The following is a 17707-nucleotide window of genomic DNA, read 5'->3' on the forward strand; positions in this document are numbered from 1 at the left end:
CTGCCCTCTTGGCAGCACTCCTGAGCTTTCCTGTTTGTTTTTTAAAGCAAACATATTAATCCAGAGAAGTATTTCAATTCACAGGAGCAAAGCCTGACTTCCTCCCAAGTGCTCCCAGATGCGAAGGGCAAGTAATACCCCAATTCTCTTCTTCACACCATGACGCAGCAGGTGGCAGCCTAATGCATAAAGATCCCTCCATTCATCCCTGTGCTCCCTTTCAAGTTGACACTGAAGGAAATATATTATCTCTGATCAATTATCCATCTGGCAACAAAGTTGGAAGGTCGGTAACAGCCTATCCACTATACTTGTAGCATTTTGTGGTTTATACAGCATTTTCATACATGTTTTTTTTCCAAAGGGAAAACATATTGTACAGGTACTAAATGCCACCGAATTGGACACTTAAAAATAAGGAATTTTATCACAATTTTTAAAAAGAGCAAGGGATATTAAACACTATTATTCATGTTTGACACAGGAGGAAACTATTACTCAAAAAACACAGGTGGCTTGCCCAAGGCCACACAAGTATTAAATGGCTCATAACAGCATTATTCACAATAGCCAAGATATAGAAACAACCTACATGTCCGTTAATGGATGAATGAATAAAGAAGATGTGGTACATATACAATGGAATATTATTCAGCGACAAGAAACAAGGAAACCCTGCCATTTGTCACAATATGGATGGACCTTGAGGGCATTATGGTAAGTGAAATAAGTCAGACAAAGATAAATACTGTATGATATCATTATACATGGAATCTAAAAAGCTGAACTCATAGAAACAGAGTAGAACGGTGGTTACCAGGGGTTGGGGGTGGGAGAAACAGGGAGATGCTGGTCAAAGGGTACAAACTTCTGATTATAAGATGAATAAGCTCTGGAGATCTAATGTACAGCGTGTGATTATGGTTAATAGCACCATATGATATACTTGAGAGTTAAGAGAGTAGATCTTAAATGTTCTCATTGCAGAAAAGAGATGGTAATTATGTGACGATGGTACAAATGCTACAGTGGTAACTGTTTGGCAATATGTAAGTGTAACATATCAACATGTTGTATACCTTGAACTTATGCCATGTTATATGTCAATTATATCTCAGTAAAGCTGGAGAAAAAAATTAAATGTCATTGCCAAGCCCTAAACCAAGGTCTTCTGAATCTAAAGCCAGAGTTCTTTCCACCACGATCCACTGACCTCCAGCCTCTCAACCCTCCAGCTTACCCTCTTCCCCTCCCTTACTGACCACCTTCACACTGCCCAGCTCCCCAGCCCCTCAACCCTCCAGCTTACCCTCTTCCTCTCCCTTACTGACCACCTTCACACTGCCCAGCTCCCCAGCCCAGCTAGTCTAGCACTTCTAGTATAGAGTCTCACCCAACGACCCAAGGGCAAATTTTTAAATAGATAACAGCTTTTATGCCGTCATTACCACCTGTGTCCCACTTCTAAACCAAGACAGAAGGAGAAAACTGTCTCACAAAAAAATAAGAGGAAATGTCCCTGGCCCCTTCTGTCCAAAACACCTAGATAATGTTTCCGAGCAAGAGGTAGGGCATCTCACTCACAGTGTATCGGGCCTTCCAGACAGGCACCTGGCAAGGGAGAATACTGAGGTATTTCCGAGGCTGGCGGTAATCCCAGAACTGGAAGAAAGAAAGCAGTACAATTTGTGAAATAAATGCCATTAAAAAAAAAAACAAAAAAACTCAACTATCAAAATAAGCATAGCCGGGACTTCCCTGGTGGTCCAGTGGTTAAGAATCCTCCTTCCAATGCAGGGGATGCGGGTTCAATCCCTGGTCGGAGAACTAAGATCCCACATGCCGCGGGGCAACTAAACCTGTGTGCCACAACTAGAGAGCCCGCACACCACAACTACTGAGCCCAAGTGCCACAACTAGACAGAAGCCCGTGCACCGTAATGAAAGATCCCCCATGACTCAACAAAGATCCCGCGTGCCACAACTAAGACCCAATGCAGCCAAATAAATAAATAAATATTTAAAAAAAAAACAGTAAAGAAATAAGCCTAGCCTTCAAATTCCATGCTTTCTGTCCTCTAACTGCATTTGAGTCAGCCCCCATGGCCATGCTCCTGTGACAGAGACACACAGGAAACGCCCCTTTCACACTCAGAAACATTACAGGAGAAACAAAGACTTCTGTGAACACATGAGGAACACTCCTTGAGGCAGATCACTGCCAGCCTGCCTATTAAACTACCTTCATAGTTGAAAGGTAGGAGTGACAACTTTTCATCCTGTATCACTTCACACCACATAGAGTAATTTAACTACTAAATTAACTACCGCTATTGCTAGTAGTTAAAAATGTACTGACTGCTGACTGCATTTCAGACAGATGCTTAGAGCTTTAAGAGTTTCATCCCATCTAATCCTTACAACAATCACACAGTGGGTGTTACGAATCTCTTTTTCAAGGGTGGAAGCTAAATTACTAAATGATGTAACTTGTCAAGGCCACACAGCAAAAAGGTGACTGTGTGACTATTTGGGGCCCAACCACTCACGTCCACTCTTCCACCCACTCCAACACGGAAGGTGCAGGGAACACACAGGTGAGCCAGACAAAAACTGAGTCTTAGAGACGTTTATGCCTTTAACAGAAAAACAAACACACTTAGAGCTCAAGCATTTGCCATGAAAGCAGGAAATGGCAGAGCACCAAAGGCAGGAGGGCCAAGACTGAAACTCTGAACTATCAGGTATTAAGGAACTATTGTCAAAAACAGGTGACAGGGGCTTCCCTGGTGGCGCAGTGGTTGAGAGTCCACCTGCCGATGCAGGGGATGCGGGTTCGTGCCCCGGTCCGGGAAAATCCCACATGCCGCGGAGCAGCTGGGCCCGTGAGCCATGGCCGCTGAGCCTGCGCATCCGGAGCCTGTGCTCCGCAACGGGAGAGGCCACAACAGTGAGAGGCCCGTGTACCAGAAAAAAAAAAAAAAAAAAAAGCTCTTATTCTCAAGGCCATCACTGATGGGGTCTTATGAAATGATTACATTATAGTTGAATGGAGGACTTCAGTCTATTTCAATGTGATAAAGTTGGTTATTATAATAAGTTAACCAGAGCCATGCTGCCTCCTATCCATAGGTAACTTCTGCTTTCCTCTTACCATTGCCAAAGGCCTCTGCTCCAAGCTAGGGATCAAAAAGAAATTTTTCTGGAGAAATGTCGGAAGACCCTCGGTCAAGAACCAGGTTCCTGACTGCTGACATCACAGGGAACAGCTGCTGGGTACGGGTTTCTCAATATGGCTCCCCTTATACCACGAACATGTCAGAATGCACAAGGGGACTGGGTCTGGATTTCCAGGACTCAGCCTGGAAGATGGCAATTTTGTAAAACAGCCTGCTTACCCCAAGATAAGGAAAAAAACAATTGGTTATCCAAACTGACATGAATGAATTTCATTACAGTTCATCTTCTATTTTTAATGGCCATAGAAGAAAAATCCTTTTCTTTCTTCTTGATCTAGCTCTAACCCTCAATACAACAGTTTTACAGTTTACAATCTACAAAGTGAAGTGAAACTCATTCAACGGTATCTTGTTCCAGCAGACCCCTTAGAATTCACAAAAGACAAATAGAATGAAAATTATTAGCTAATAAATTGTCAGATAAAGAAAATGATTATGTAGGAAAAAATGGCATGCATTGAGCCTTATCAACCAATTACTAAAAACAATGGCTGACTATTATAAGTGCCTCTAAATTGCTTCACTTTTTACAATTATGTTATTTGTATATGTTCAGTAAAAACTGTCTTCCTACCAGGGTATAGTGGAATAAATCAAATACCATGCCCAAAATCTCATTTAATTCATAAGCTAAGCCCACTAGTAAGGAATAAGGACTGTGTTTCACATGTGGAAACTGGTCTGTTTCTATTTTATTACCTATGGAATCCGGGCCTCAAGGGTAGTAAAGTTGTCAGTGAATATTGACAAACTTGGGGACCTCAAAGAAAGAGAAGGAGGTGAATCGGATTATTACTGGTTCCTGAAGTTGGGAAACAAGCTGATGGGGTATGGGGACAACATTTAAATCCAAAACAAACAAACAGAAAAACCACTGTTGGCACATAAGAATAAATTACAACCCCAGGGGATTTACAAACCTCAAGAGAGAAGTTAGATTTTAAGCCTGAGTGTACGATTCTAGCTTTGCTAACCATACCAAAAAGAGTACATGCCTGTGTAAATAAAACAAAGCATTAAATTGCTGAAGCTGAATCCTAAAGCTGCTAAGCAAATTTCTGCGATCAAATCTCTGTCCTTCCAGGCAGACCTGATCATATGCAGGAACTGTGGGGCACGGCTAACTCTGTGCCCTGCATCCTTTTGAACAAGGGTGCATATCACATCCCACAGTCAGAGAGGATAAACAAACAAGAAACACTGAGAGAAACCAAAAATAATAAGGTCACTGACATACATAAATCCTTGAGCATCTCCTGTAACTTAGAGAATCTCTAATAAAACAACTCCATCTCTACTTGGGAAATGCTGATGATCGAAGACGTCCTAACTTGTGCAGATGTGATAATCACCTGAGAAAATTGCTTTCTCCACCCCAGACTAATGGTAAACTTGATAACTTTAATGACCATGTGGGCTTTTCTCCTTTATTTGTTTATCTGTTGTGTTTTTATTTTGATGAGCCAGTCCTGAAATGGGACTTCCTGACAACTTCTTGGCAAGTAAACTTCTTTTCCTTTCTAAATGTTTTTGTCTCAGACTTCCTTTCACAAAGGGAAAGAAGAAAAGCCTCTGAACAAATGCCAGGAGCCATATCAGATACGTGCTACTACATCACTCCCGCTGGACCACATAACCAGGTGTACTTGCCCAGCTCCCCAAAAAGCACATGCACCCCTCAAACACGTGCCATGCTAACCTACTGCAAATTTCCTTCTGAAGAAAGTGCTGACACACCCCTGATGCCTCCCAAACACGCTCCCCCAACTGCCCTGGGGATGCTGCTCACCTTGACAGAGTTGTCTTGACTGGAGGTAGCAAGAATGTGCTCGCTGTCTGGGTGCCAGTCCAGGCCGTGGATTTTGGAGAGGTGGGCTGCGAGATACTCCACTGCTGTGCTGGGCTTCTGCAACAGGACCAGCAACGAGAGTTGTCACTTCAGAAGGAACTCACAGTGTCCACCATGTAACAGTCTGCTGGGTGCCAAGTGGGAATACAAAAATACTCCCAGAGGAATTCCCTGGCGGTCCAGTGGTTAGGGCTCCGCGCTCCCACTGGAGGGGGGCGCAGGTTTGATCCCTGGTCGGGACACTAAGATCCTGCATGCTGCACAGCGCAGCCAAAACAACAACAAAGAACTCCCAGAGACCATCTCTACTCTTAAGAAACTCCGCTTTGTTGGTTTTTTTTTTTGCGGTACGCGGGCCTCTCACTGTTGTGGCCTCTCCCGTTGCGGAGCACAGGCTCCGGACGCGCAGGCTCAGCGGCCATGGCTCATGGGCCCAGCCGCTCCGCGGCATGTGGGATCTTCCCGGACCGGGGCACAAACCCGTGTCCCCTGCAACGGCAGGCGGACTCTCAACCACTGCGCCGCCAGGGAAGCCCTCCATTTGTTTTGTTGAAAACAAACGACAGAAGACTTCTCCAGCTCTCCTTCACGCATTCTCTGAATACGGGCCTGTGAGCCTAATCTACTTCCGCTCTGGCTCCAGGTACGGCCTTAATGAAGGACACAAGGTAGTGGATGCTTTTCTCCTTTGGTACCGTGGTCTGCAATTCCTGCTCCCCTTCCTCACAATCACCCACAAAGAGGGGCTGTGACATCTAAACAGACCCAACCCCAATCCTGGGGGTAAAACCACTAATCTTTTTTTTTTTTCTAATTGAAGTATAGTTGATGTACAATATTATATGTTACAGGTGTACAATATAGTGATTCACAATTTTTAAAGGTTATACTCCACTTATAGTTATTATAAAATATTGGCTTGATTTCCCGTGTTGTACAATGTAACACAACATTGTTCCTTGTTTTGTACATAATAGTTTGTCCCGCATAATCCCCTACCCCTATAGTGCCCCTCCCCCCTTCCCTCTCCCACTGGTAACCACTAGTTTGTTCTCTATATCGGAAAACCACCAAGCTTAAAATGATCAAGCCCTAAGACCTCAAAAAGAGAATGAACACACATCACAAAAGAAAACAATACATGATTAATAAGCATATATAAAACAAATTCAGAAGGAAACCTCAGAAATATATTCATACATTAAAACATTAAAAGATTGTTTTTAGCAATCAAGTTAGAAGATATTTGTAAATAATATTCAATGCAGTGAGGCTGCATTTGTCACTGGTGGTATACATATAAAATAGTATAACCTGTTCGGGAAAAAAACTGGACAATTTTTATCAACAGACTTAAAATTCTCCCTTTCTTAAGGGAATATCCTAAATTCACAAAAAGCTTTAGGTACCAAAGATGTTCATCTTGGTGTTATTTGGAACACCTAGAAACCAGAAACAACATGAATAAAAAGTGGGGAATAATTAAATGTTAGAACCAATTATTGTACAGTTATCTGATACAATATGATGTAGCCATTAAAAGTTATACTTAGAGCTTATAACACAGGGGAAATGCATTTGTTGTAATGTTAAATGAAAAAAGTATGCATAACTATGCATATGATATGATAAACCATGTTTTAGAAAAAGCATAAGAAAAGAAAACACCAAAATATTAGCATTTGTCTCTGGGGCAGGACTATGAATGATTTTTATTTTCTCTTTTATATTTTCAACAAAGAGCATGTATTACTTTCTGTAATCAGCACTGGTCTATTAGGTTAACAGTGCAATCTCCAGAACCAGCCTCCCTGAATTTAAATCCTGGCAACAAACTGTGCCTCAGTTTACTCAGCTGTAGAATGGGGTAATAATATTACCTACTTTAAAGGTTAGTTATAAAGAGAAATGAATCAATACACATAAAGTTCTTAGAACAATGCCTGTGCATAATAAACACTTAGAAATATTAGTATTGGGCTTCCCTGGTGGCGCAGTGGTTGAGAGTCCGCCTGCCAATGCAGGGGACACAGGTTCGTGCCCCGGTGTGGGAAGATCCCATATGCCGCGGAGCAGCTGGGTCCGTGAGCCATGGCCGCTGAGCCTGCGCGTCCGGAGCCTGTGCTCCGCAACGGGAGAGGCCACAACAGTGAGAGGCCCGCGTACCGCAAAAAAAAAAAAAAAAAAAAAGAAATATTAGTATTACTAGTCATTCACAAATTTGAGTGAAAATCCAACATCACCACTGATACTACACTTTTTTACGCCTGTGATGCTTGCTGCCAATAGTCCTGCTTTGATACTAGAAAGTGCCAGAGAAGTGAAATGACAACCAACAAGCTTTACAATCCATATGAACAGAAGTCCTAGGTATTAATAGCCAAGAAAAAGTTAAAGCTCTTTAAACAAAATAGATAAAAGGCTCGTTAAGGGAAGTCAGGGTTATGAGTAGACCAATCCGAAGGCTAGAAAGAAACAGTTCAGCAGTACATTTCTACAAGATAAGGAACACAGCTACTGTTTTGGAAAACAGGTCCTCACCGAGTTCATGGCTAAATACCCAATTGTTTATTTTGCCTATGGCTCTGAAAACAGTCTAAAGCAAATACACAAGTACTACAAATTAACCAAACATTTTAGTTAAACTATTTACTATATTTAAATGCTATACCAGTGCCAAATATGAATAAAACCAATTGCCAATTGAAGAAATAAAGATGGATGAAGAATGACTATTACCAGACTGGACTAAAGGGACAGAGATCAAACTAACGTATAGAAGATGCACCATCCATCCTTTCCTTATAAAATCACCTTGTCACCTAAGAGCCACCTAAAGCGAGGGCTTCGGCCGGCACACCCCTTTCCCAGCAGGTCTTGGCACCCAAACCAGCAGCCTCCCAATCTCTGCTTCACTTCCCTCTCCTCTCCAACTGTATGACTTTATTCCCTGCTGGAAGGGGAAGGGAGCAGGGCAGCCGGAAGCAAGGCTGAGACTTTACAGTCAGCATCCCAGTTGGGACAGTTCCTGAACAAGTTCCAGGAAAACTAACAGTAGGTCCTCCCCACGAAGGCAGGTTTCACAGAGCAGAAAGCAGAATTTACACCCCAGATCTTACAGAAGTCGACCACTCTCTGCATTCTTACCCAATCGTCTGGCAGCTAGTCATGGAAGAGGCCCTTTCCCTGCATCACTGTTCTCACTGATGCCAACATATCAAACTTCCAGACTTGCCATTACAGTAGCAGCCCAGAACCCTGCAACTCTTTCATGCCTCTCAGGTCCATGGGCTAATGCAGGGAGAACGTACCCTCTGCAGGCTCATTTGAGGCTGACAGCACAGCTAGACTTCCAAGGGAAGATTTGAGCATACCAAGTATCCTGCCTCAGTGATTTAATTCTAGATGGTATATGTCCTAGAACAATGAGTTTTCACTTTGCAATCTGGGGCAGGAATATGAAGCCTGCTGACCATTCTAGAATAGTGTCTGGTCCCCCAGGCTTGACCCCCTCAGGGACACACACACTATTATCATCTTTATTCTGAAGAAAAGGAAACTGAGGCTTGGAAAAGTTTGTGGCTCACCTGATATCATAATCAGGAGGCAGCAAAATGGGACGCTAGCTTAGGTCAGGCCAAGTTCATTTTCTTTTTTTTTTTTGGCCGCAGCACGCAGCTTGTGGGATCTTAGTTCCCTGACCGAGGATTGAACCTGTATCCCCTGCAGTGCAAGCTCAGAGTCCTAACTGCTGGACCGCCAGGGAATTCCCCAAGCTCATTTTCTTAACCACTGATCATAATGTCTCACTCCCTTATCTTCCGTCAACACCAGTTTGATCGGGAAGCAAATGTCATCTGGTACTAGGATCTTAACGTGGCAATTAACCAGGCTGCACAGGGTACCCCGGTCTCTCAAAACAAGTCCTGCTATTCACAGCATCCTCTTCAGATCCTCTCAGAGGGGAAAAAGATTACTTACCCGCTTGTCCCATATCCGTACATCCCCGTCATGACTGGTGGCAAGGCAATTAGCATTTTTTTTATTCCATTTGACCTGTGAGGCACCCGCTGCAAAGAAAAATCAGGGGAGGAAAGCTGTTGCCCTCAACGCCTTCAGTACCAGAGTGGAGCTTATCCAGGGGAGCTGGATAATGAGCTCCGGATGAGTAAGAACAGAACTCTTCAAGCTTCTAGGACTGCATCAGCTCCATCGATAAGGAGAAAATGAAGCCAAAGAATAAATGAATTAACACATGGGAACAGGATCAGAGTCACCTAATTGAGGAAATAATCTCACTAAGGAGAAAAAAAAAAAACCTTCAGGTTACCTCCGAGCAGAATCAGCAGGGAAATACAGTTTCTTACAGAGCGGCGGTTCAGCCCGGCTCTGCTGGCTGGTGACTGACACATCACACAACCTGGCCCTTCATCCTCTTGGACACCAAGCTTGCGCTCCCAATCAGAAGAGCCTCAGCTCAAAGCCTGCTCCTTCCCACACTGGTTTTTTTGGTTTCGTTTCTGGGGGAGGGAGTGTCTTGGAAAAACACAGCCTCCGGATGAGGCTCAGCTGAAGAATAAGCCCCAGTGTGGCCCAATTCTGCCCTCAGAAAATTATGTGCACCCCACCCCCACTCTCATCTCCCCATCAGCAAGCGGTTACACGTGGCCCTGCGTGGAGACAGGGAAAGGGAACACTCCTGGCACCATGTGAACTCAGTCCTCTGCCAGAACACAGAGGTAACAACAATGGGGACAAAAGAGCTACATAAGAGAGGAGGCATACTGGAAGATGCCAGAAGGGGCTGAGACGGGTGGAAAATTGGGACATAGCAGCGCTTCCAGCTGACTCAAAATAATCAGGATGATTATGTTAAACCAGAACCACATGATGACTCTCCTTCCACCTCTTCTTGTTCTTTGCTCAGACAACACATGACATTTCTGCTTTGACACCCTCTCCCTTTGGGTGGGTGTTTATTACTTGGGGACACCGCAGTGGATCCAGGACTTTGGAGAGCAACCTGACCCAAGAATCCGCAGAGTATGAGACAGAACCTAACAGGAAATAGAGTAAGGCCCAGACTTTATCCTTGCTTGGTTTTGGTGAGGGTATTTGTTTGCTTATTTGGTTTTTTGTTGTGTTTTTTTTTCCTTGAGACACAGGGCACCTTAAGTCACCTAAGAACGAATGATGGAGACCCTGAAGTTGGAGGATGGTCTCCTATTACTTAGGAGACCCAGTTTCTTTGCAAGAAATTATATCAGCTAGAGGAGAAAGTGTGTAAAAAAAAAGACTGCTCCAGGGTCCCTAGTGGCGCAATGGTTAAGAATCCGCCTGCCAATGCAGGGGACACAGGTTCAAGGCCCAGTCCGGGAAGATCCCACGTGCCATGGAGCAACTGGGCCCGTGTGCCACAACTACTGAGCCTGCACTCCAGAGCCCAAGAGCCACAACTACTGAAGCCCGCACGCCTGGAGCCCGTGCTCTGCAACAAAGAAAAGCCACCACAATGAGAAGCCTGCATACAGCAATGAAGAGTAGCCCCCGCTCACTGCAACTAGAGAAAGCCTGCGCACAGCAACAAAGACCCAACGCAGCCAAAAATAAATAAATAAATTTATAAAAAAAAAAAATACTGCTCCGTCTCCACGTGACAGTTACCAAAGAATTCAACAACACAGGAAAAAGAATTTTCTCTATGTCTTTAATGTTGTGTCTAAATGAGATGATGGATGTTCACTCAATTTACTGTGGTCATCATTTCATCATGTACGTAAGTCAAATCATTATGCTGTACGCAAACCTATACAGTGCTGTGTGTTAATTATATCTCAATAAAACCAGAAGAAAAGGAAAAAGAAAAGTAAGTTCCAAGAAAATATGCCTTTCCCAGTAGGTGGTCCATCAGAACATGAAGCCTCCCAGAGGATTCTGGGAACCCCCTAATTCAATGTGTTTTACTAGGATTGTGACACCAGGGTCAAACGGAGACCTCCCAGACCATAAGAGCTCTCAGAAACAGATAACGCTCTGGAGCACACACGGACAAGCTCTTACTGACCCCCTACCCCAAGGTATAAACAATGTGCTCACAGAGAGATGAGGACCACAGGCTCTGGGGAGCCGCAGCACCCGGGCTGCACCTCTCAGGGAATGAGAGCTCTGCCACCACTGAGACCTCACTGAGGTGCAAAAAAGAAAGAAGTCTCCTACCTCTGTTTTTTCAGAAAGACTCCCAAAAGAAAGCAATTAGAATAATCTTTCTTTTTAGAGGTCCTCTATAAGCCATCTAACTTAGAAGCCTGCAAGTAGAAACAACAAAGTCAGGGATGGATGACTGTGGCATTCACAGACCATTAGTAGTTTCTTTCAGCTCAGTGTCCTCTGCAACCACGTCTGTGGGCCATTCTATGCCTCAGGTCATAAATGCCTACAAGTGTGTGTGCACAGGTTGTGAGGGAGGCACCAGCACAACTGTTAAGCACTCAGCACAAGCGACACAGGTGCCTGAGTTCCACATCCATGGAACAAACACTCCCAGAGCATCTCCACAGGACAGGTGCTTAGGCTGACCCTGGTCTGCAGCCCTGAACAAGGCAGACGTGGTCCCTAACCTCACAGAACAAACCAACCAACTGCTTAATACAGTCATGATGCTTAATGCCTTCAAATGATGAGGTGTTGGGGTGCAGGGGGATAAAAAGAAGAATCATGTGATCATTTTGGAGCAAACACCAAATGTGAATTCAAATGACGCAAGAAGATACAAAAAAGCAGGATTTAAGAGACAGATAATATGATCTGTTTTCACCAAGGAGGCCAAAATAGAATACTGATGGCTGGGCTTCATCATGGTGGGCAAGGTATACTGGTTCTATGCCCAAGTTTCAACTCTCAGGAAGTGGTGAGAATACTCTGTAACAGGCCCAATGCAGCACTGCAAAAATAGTCAAATTCCAACAGAGTGATGAAAACAGGTAGCTCAGAAAGTGATTTCAAAGTTTCAGTATGCCCCGTATGCCCATAAATGATACCACGGGGACACAATCAGTATAATCTAGACTGTGCAGAAACCGCAGTTCCTTCAGTAAAGAAACTGCAGGGAAGGAAAAACAAACCAACCAACCAAAAAAGGGAGGGGAGGAGAAACCTACCAACTGAAAGAGATGAGAAATATATCAACCACTTATAAATATGGACTTTATTTGGATTGATTCAAATAATTTGTAAAAAGAGAACAAAAAACAAAACTACTGAGACTACTGGGGAAATCTGAATACTGCTTAAATATTTGACGACATTAAAGAGCTACTGTTAATATTTTTAGGTATGCTAATGGTATTGTGGTTATGTTTTTTTTAAAAGGATTCTTCTCTTATTAAAAATACTTAACTGAAATATTTGTTGATGAAATGATATGACACCTGGGATTTGCTTCAAAATAATCCCAAAGGGGATAGGGGTAGGGGTGGGTGGACTAGCGGGTGAAAGAGGAAGTAAGATTGTCTGTCGACAACGTTCAAGCTGGATGACGAACACAAGGCAGTTCATCCTCTTCTAGTTTTATACACTTTTGAAAGTTTCCACAAGAAAAAGTTTAAAAACAAACCGATGTGGCTCCTGCCCTTGAATTTTGAAATAAGTTCCTGACCACATTCTACAGTCCTGACTCTAACTTCTGAGAGGAGCGGGAGAAGGGCCCTGTGACGTGGACCTTACAGGTCCACGCGACCGTGGACAGAGCCTGGGGCATGGGGGACGGGGGGGTCAGTGGGAGCGAAGCAGTGGAAGGAAGGGAATGCAGGCCGCCGGGGGGGGCGTCCACTCACCTACAGCAGACAGCGCAACGGTCGGCTTCCGTGTATCTCTGAAACGTAAGAGTCAGAAGTCAAAAGCCCGTTCACCTGCCCCCATCCACCTGGTGCCTTTCTCCCGCTGCTCGCATTTCTTCACTTTCCTTTCAGTGGGTTCTTAGACTTCAGTGGGAATGTGAGGACCTTAAAAAGTAGCATAAAGAGAAGCCTGTCTCCCTCCAGGGAGGTGAACTTTCTCAGCCTCTTCAGCTGAGGCTAAGTCTGAATTTCCAATTATACAGTTGTATCCACAGAGAACAAATTACACGACCTGGCGTGGCCTGGGTGACTCTGATGCGGGGGTGGAGGGAGCCAAGGGAACCCCTTCCTCATGTCATTTCTCCTGTGGAACAACGGGACAGTCGTGGAGGCGTAATTCTGCAAGAACCAACAGCACTGCCAAGGTGGACTGGAAAACTACTCTGGGTGTTCCCAACAGCCAAGAGGTAGAAGCAACCTAAGTGTCCACGACTGATGAACGGATAAATACACTACTGTCTCTACATACAATGGATTGTTATTAGACCTTAAAAAGGAAAGCAATACTGTCATGAGCTACCACATGGACGCACCCTGAGGATATTATACTAAGTGACGTAAGTCAGTCACAAAAGGACAAACACTGTATGATTCCACTTACATGTGGTACCTAGAGTCGTCAAATTCATAGAGACAGAAAGTAGAGTGGTGGCTGCCAGGGACTGAGAGGAGGGGGAAACGGGGAGTTGGTTAATGGGTACAGATTTTCAGTTCTGCACGATGAAAAAGTTCTGGAGCTTTGTTGCACAACGATGTGAACATACTTAACACTACTGAACCGCACTCTTAAAAATGATTAAGATGGTAAATTTTGCTTTGTGGCTTTTACCACGATTTTATTTTTTTTTTAAACTACTCCTGGATACAATGGGAGACTCAACCGTTCACCACGAATGGTCAAAATGACAGAACTGGGCAGCCCCCTAGGGCTAGGAGGGCCAGACAAGGCAAACTTGCAGCCCTGGCTTACTGTTCAGAAGACCTGAGAAGGCAAGTCAGTTCAAGTGTCTTTCAGTCTTTAAATTATGAAAACAACTGTTTCATGTAAATGAGGGACGCTTGCCCCAGAGCTCCCAGGGGGCGGTTTGCTCGTTAAGAGCCCCTCTCTTCCACTTCCCCTGGATTTTCTGCTCCTTCTCCCTCCTCTGGCGCTGCCCTTAGACCTGTCACCTTGGAAGCGCTAACCTGCATGGGATGCAGGTGAAGTCAGCTGTGTGCATCCTTACTCCCTGAGGATCCCTTTCCCTGGTCTGTCTGGTCAGTCAAACCTCAATACCTGGCTTGTCCTCTGCCTACAGTTTACCTTTCAGTGTAAAGCATCACAAAGTCACCGCCATTTGGGAGCAGAGTGGCCTGGCTGGGGAGAGGGTGTCCTTTCTGGGGACTCCACAGGCCACAGGCCCTCTAGTTAACGGTTACGGGGAAAGGAATCTGCTGTACAAAGAGAAACGGGAATGGATGTTTATTAAGAACTCAGGACGCGCCAGACCCTGGGCTGGGCGCTCCTCCACTCTTTGCTCCATGGAGAGTTGCTCTACGAGGTGGCTCTCAGCCCCCTTTCCAGAGGGGAAGCGAAGCGTCACCAAGAGCAAAGCAGCTGTCCTGGAGCACTGCTCGCTGCAGCACGTGTGTGTCTGTACGCATCAGAATGCCCCCACCGTCACCTGCCACTTCAGGAAGCTCCAGCCTGACTTCCAAATGCCAGAACCTGTGGTTCTCTGACAACGGGATTTCCCTGGCTGCTGAAGCCCGTTTTGCAAACCTCTGTGACGGGCCTGAAGTGCCAGGGAGCTGAGGCCCCCGGGGACAGCCTTCAACCAATGACTGACAGTGACGGCGCCCCCGCTTCCTCAGCCCTCGGAGGGGAACACCTCTGAGGAGGGAGTGGTACACCAGCCCCTAGTGTTCCCAGTAAGACCAAGCTCCACCTGTTCATGGTGGTACCCAAGCAGATGATGTGCCCTCTCTGTGTGGCCTTCCCGATCCTGTCTCTCTTCCCACCCCCAATAGCAGTTCTGTCCCCTCCTAAACAACGTATCTGCAATGTCTCCTCATCTCAGGGTCTGCATCTAGGGAAAACCAAATTAAGATACCCGATCTCTAAAACAAAGGTCCCAGATCATCCCACAGCCAAGTGGTTATGCCTCTTAACGGTTCTTACTTGATATCCCAAATGTAGATGTAGGTGTCCACAGAGCTGGTGACCAGGAGATCTGGCTCAAACACTGCCCAGTCCAAGTCACTGGAAACACAAGGAATAAACAGGACAACAACGAAGAGAAAAAATTCAGAGTCCATTTCCAAAGCATTCGCAGATTTCATCTCTAGTGGCTTCAGAAAGTCACTGTTAATGGGCCCCTGAACATGGTTTAGGCTGGGAATCTCCAAAGTTCTTTGGGAAAGAAGACTTAACCAAGCTCTGAAGGAAACTTTCAGGTCCTTCCCTGGTTACCACCTGCTCCCCCAAACCAAAAGAAACAGAGCATTTCAACTTAAAACACATACACACACAAAAGCGCACATATGTGCATGTGCGCAAACTAAGACAAAACAGAAAAAAACCCCACGTAATTGTTGACATCGTTTTTTAAGTCAGACTCAACCACAGGTACCTTGAGTAAACCCAACATCTTTAAAGCACTGGCAAACTGCCGTGTTGCCTCACAGTTTTCAAGGAGGGCAAGCAGGGCCCTGGTCCTCCCCACCCACGTCCTCACTCCTTGAAAGGCACTTGCTACACAAACAGTTAACACAGGCCGGGGGTTCTGGCCTTTCCCATCACCTCCCACGTCAGCTTCACCACTCCCACACTTCCTGCTGCTACTTCTCACAAGAAGTTTTCCCCACCCAGAAAAGGATGGATCCAGGAACATTCCAGAAGCCAGCTGGAAGGCCACGAGTGGGAAGCAACTGGGCATCTGGGTAACGGACTATGATGCAGGAGCTCCACGTGGTGCCCCACTGTGGCTGGACAGAGAGCAAAGGGCTGGCCCCCAAGGTCTCTGTGCTCCAGGGCACCGCCGACCATGAGCTGGGGGATTCTGCGGGCGTAAGTTCATCTCCCTCCTACGGCAAACAGCTCTAACCCTTTATTCTGGACCAGGCTGTACCTAAGTGTCTCCTGGGATCGGGGTTAACAGCTACAGGGATGCTGGCTCCTGAACACTGGCTGTTCCTCGCTGCAAAGACCATCACTTCAGGACTGCTAAGGACGCAGCAGCCACCTGGGGCCAATGCAACACAGAGGGTCCAGCCTGGAGGGGGACGGTGTCTTTGTTTCACTTCCCGAGACACTGCGACAAAGTGAGACAGGCCAGGGAGCAGTGGAGGGCTGTGCCTACCTGATGACACGAGTGTGGCCTTGTAAGGTCGTGCTGACTTCCCCACTGCCGTCTTTCCACTTATAAAGGTCGACACGTTGGTTGCTCTGAAAAGAGACAAGGGGAAACCCATCTTGAACAGTTATGGCTGAACTAAGGCTACAGACACACTCGTGAGCACGTGAGCTATGGGTTATGGAGCCGCCCCCAACCATCAGAGGAAAATCCTCCCTGCCCTAACGGTCACACACCCATCTCCCCAGCTGCTGTCACACTCCATGTTCTCAGCTCACCCTTCCCACCATCAAGTGCCCCGAGTCCACCTACCACACTTTGAAAAAACACATGCATGAGAAAGAAAACAGAATCACCACTAAAAGGGTGTCCTAGAAGGCAAAATTATAGAAGTCTCCTTGAAATATGAACTTCTTTAAGGGTTAAGCAGAAAGACACAGGGAAAATGGGCCAGAAGAAACCACAATTACAATAAGGAGAAGGAAGAAAAACAAAGCTTCAATCAAACTACATTTCTCTTAAAGAAACAAGCCAGCAAATGCTCCCTAAATATCATGAGTTCACGAAACACACTGAAAATGGATAAAGATTACTAATAGACTAAATACTATTAGTAGGCTATTTAATAATTTCTGAACTTATATATATATATATATATATGTATATGATGGATTTTCATTTTAGCTCAGAGACAGATAGTTGTATACAGCTCTGAGATTTTTATCCAGAAATGCCAGTTTCCAATTCTAAATAGGTAAGGTTCCTGTCAAAAGGTAAGGATTCAAAATAGCTTCCAATGGGAATAGGAGTGTAAAGAAAAGCACCCCCTCATCTTTTTTATTTATTTATTTTTTTGCGGTACACGGGCCTCTCACTGTTGTGGCCTCTCCCGTTGCGGAGCACAGGCTCCGGACGCGCAGGCTCAGCAGCCATGGCTCACGGGCCTAGCCGCTCCGTGGCATGTGGGATCTTCCCGGACCAGGGCACGAACCCGTGTCCCCTGCATCGGCAGGCGGACTCTCAACCACTGTGCCACCAGGGAAGCCCCCCCCCATCTTATAATAACATTCCTAGCCATTTCCAGGGTCTGCTAGTGTCAGTTTATGCACTAGGAACCTTAAGAAACCTGCCCTCTGCTCTTTCCCATCACACTGCACACTGGGTGTCATCACCCACATCACAGGTGAGGCAACTGAGGCTCCAAAAGTTGGACGGGCGCTCAAGATAAAACAGTGAGTGTTGAAACTGGGACTTGACCTCAGATTTGCCTAACTCCAAAGCTCTTTCTCCTGAAAATGCTTGCCTTCCAACCAAGAGCAATGAAGGGAAAAAAAAAATCAGTAAATTGAACTTCATCAAAATTAAAACTTTTATGTATCAAAAGACGTT

At 45.4% G+C, this 17707-nt stretch overlaps 1 protein-coding gene across 7 annotated transcripts in view; it reads right to left on the reverse strand.

Annotated features, from left to right (window-relative positions):
* WDR59 (WD repeat domain 59) overlaps nucleotides 1–17707 on the reverse strand; it is an 85954-nt gene that overhangs the window by 47953 nt on the left and 20294 nt on the right. For all 7 annotated transcript variants that reach the window (XR_009537098.1, XR_009537099.1, XM_060130954.1 and 4 more), the window contains exons 4-9: nucleotides 16325–16410; nucleotides 15145–15225; nucleotides 12921–12958; nucleotides 9070–9158; nucleotides 5029–5145; nucleotides 1585–1662 (exon numbers count right to left, since the gene is read on the reverse strand). Coding sequence is in view for 5 of the 7 variants with exons in the window: in XM_060130954.1 (XP_059986937.1) it covers nucleotides 1585–1662; nucleotides 5029–5145; nucleotides 9070–9158; nucleotides 12921–12958; nucleotides 15145–15225; nucleotides 16325–16410 (489 nt within the window). In the remaining 2 variants the exon portion in view is untranslated. The remainder of the gene's footprint in view (nucleotides 1–1584; nucleotides 1663–5028; nucleotides 5146–9069; nucleotides 9159–12920; nucleotides 12959–15144; nucleotides 15226–16324; nucleotides 16411–17707) is intronic.

The sequence above is a fragment of the Lagenorhynchus albirostris genome, chromosome 19, assembly GCF_949774975.1.
Source record: "Lagenorhynchus albirostris chromosome 19, mLagAlb1.1, whole genome shotgun sequence".
Classification (NCBI taxonomy): domain Eukaryota; kingdom Metazoa; phylum Chordata; class Mammalia; order Artiodactyla; family Delphinidae; genus Lagenorhynchus; species Lagenorhynchus albirostris.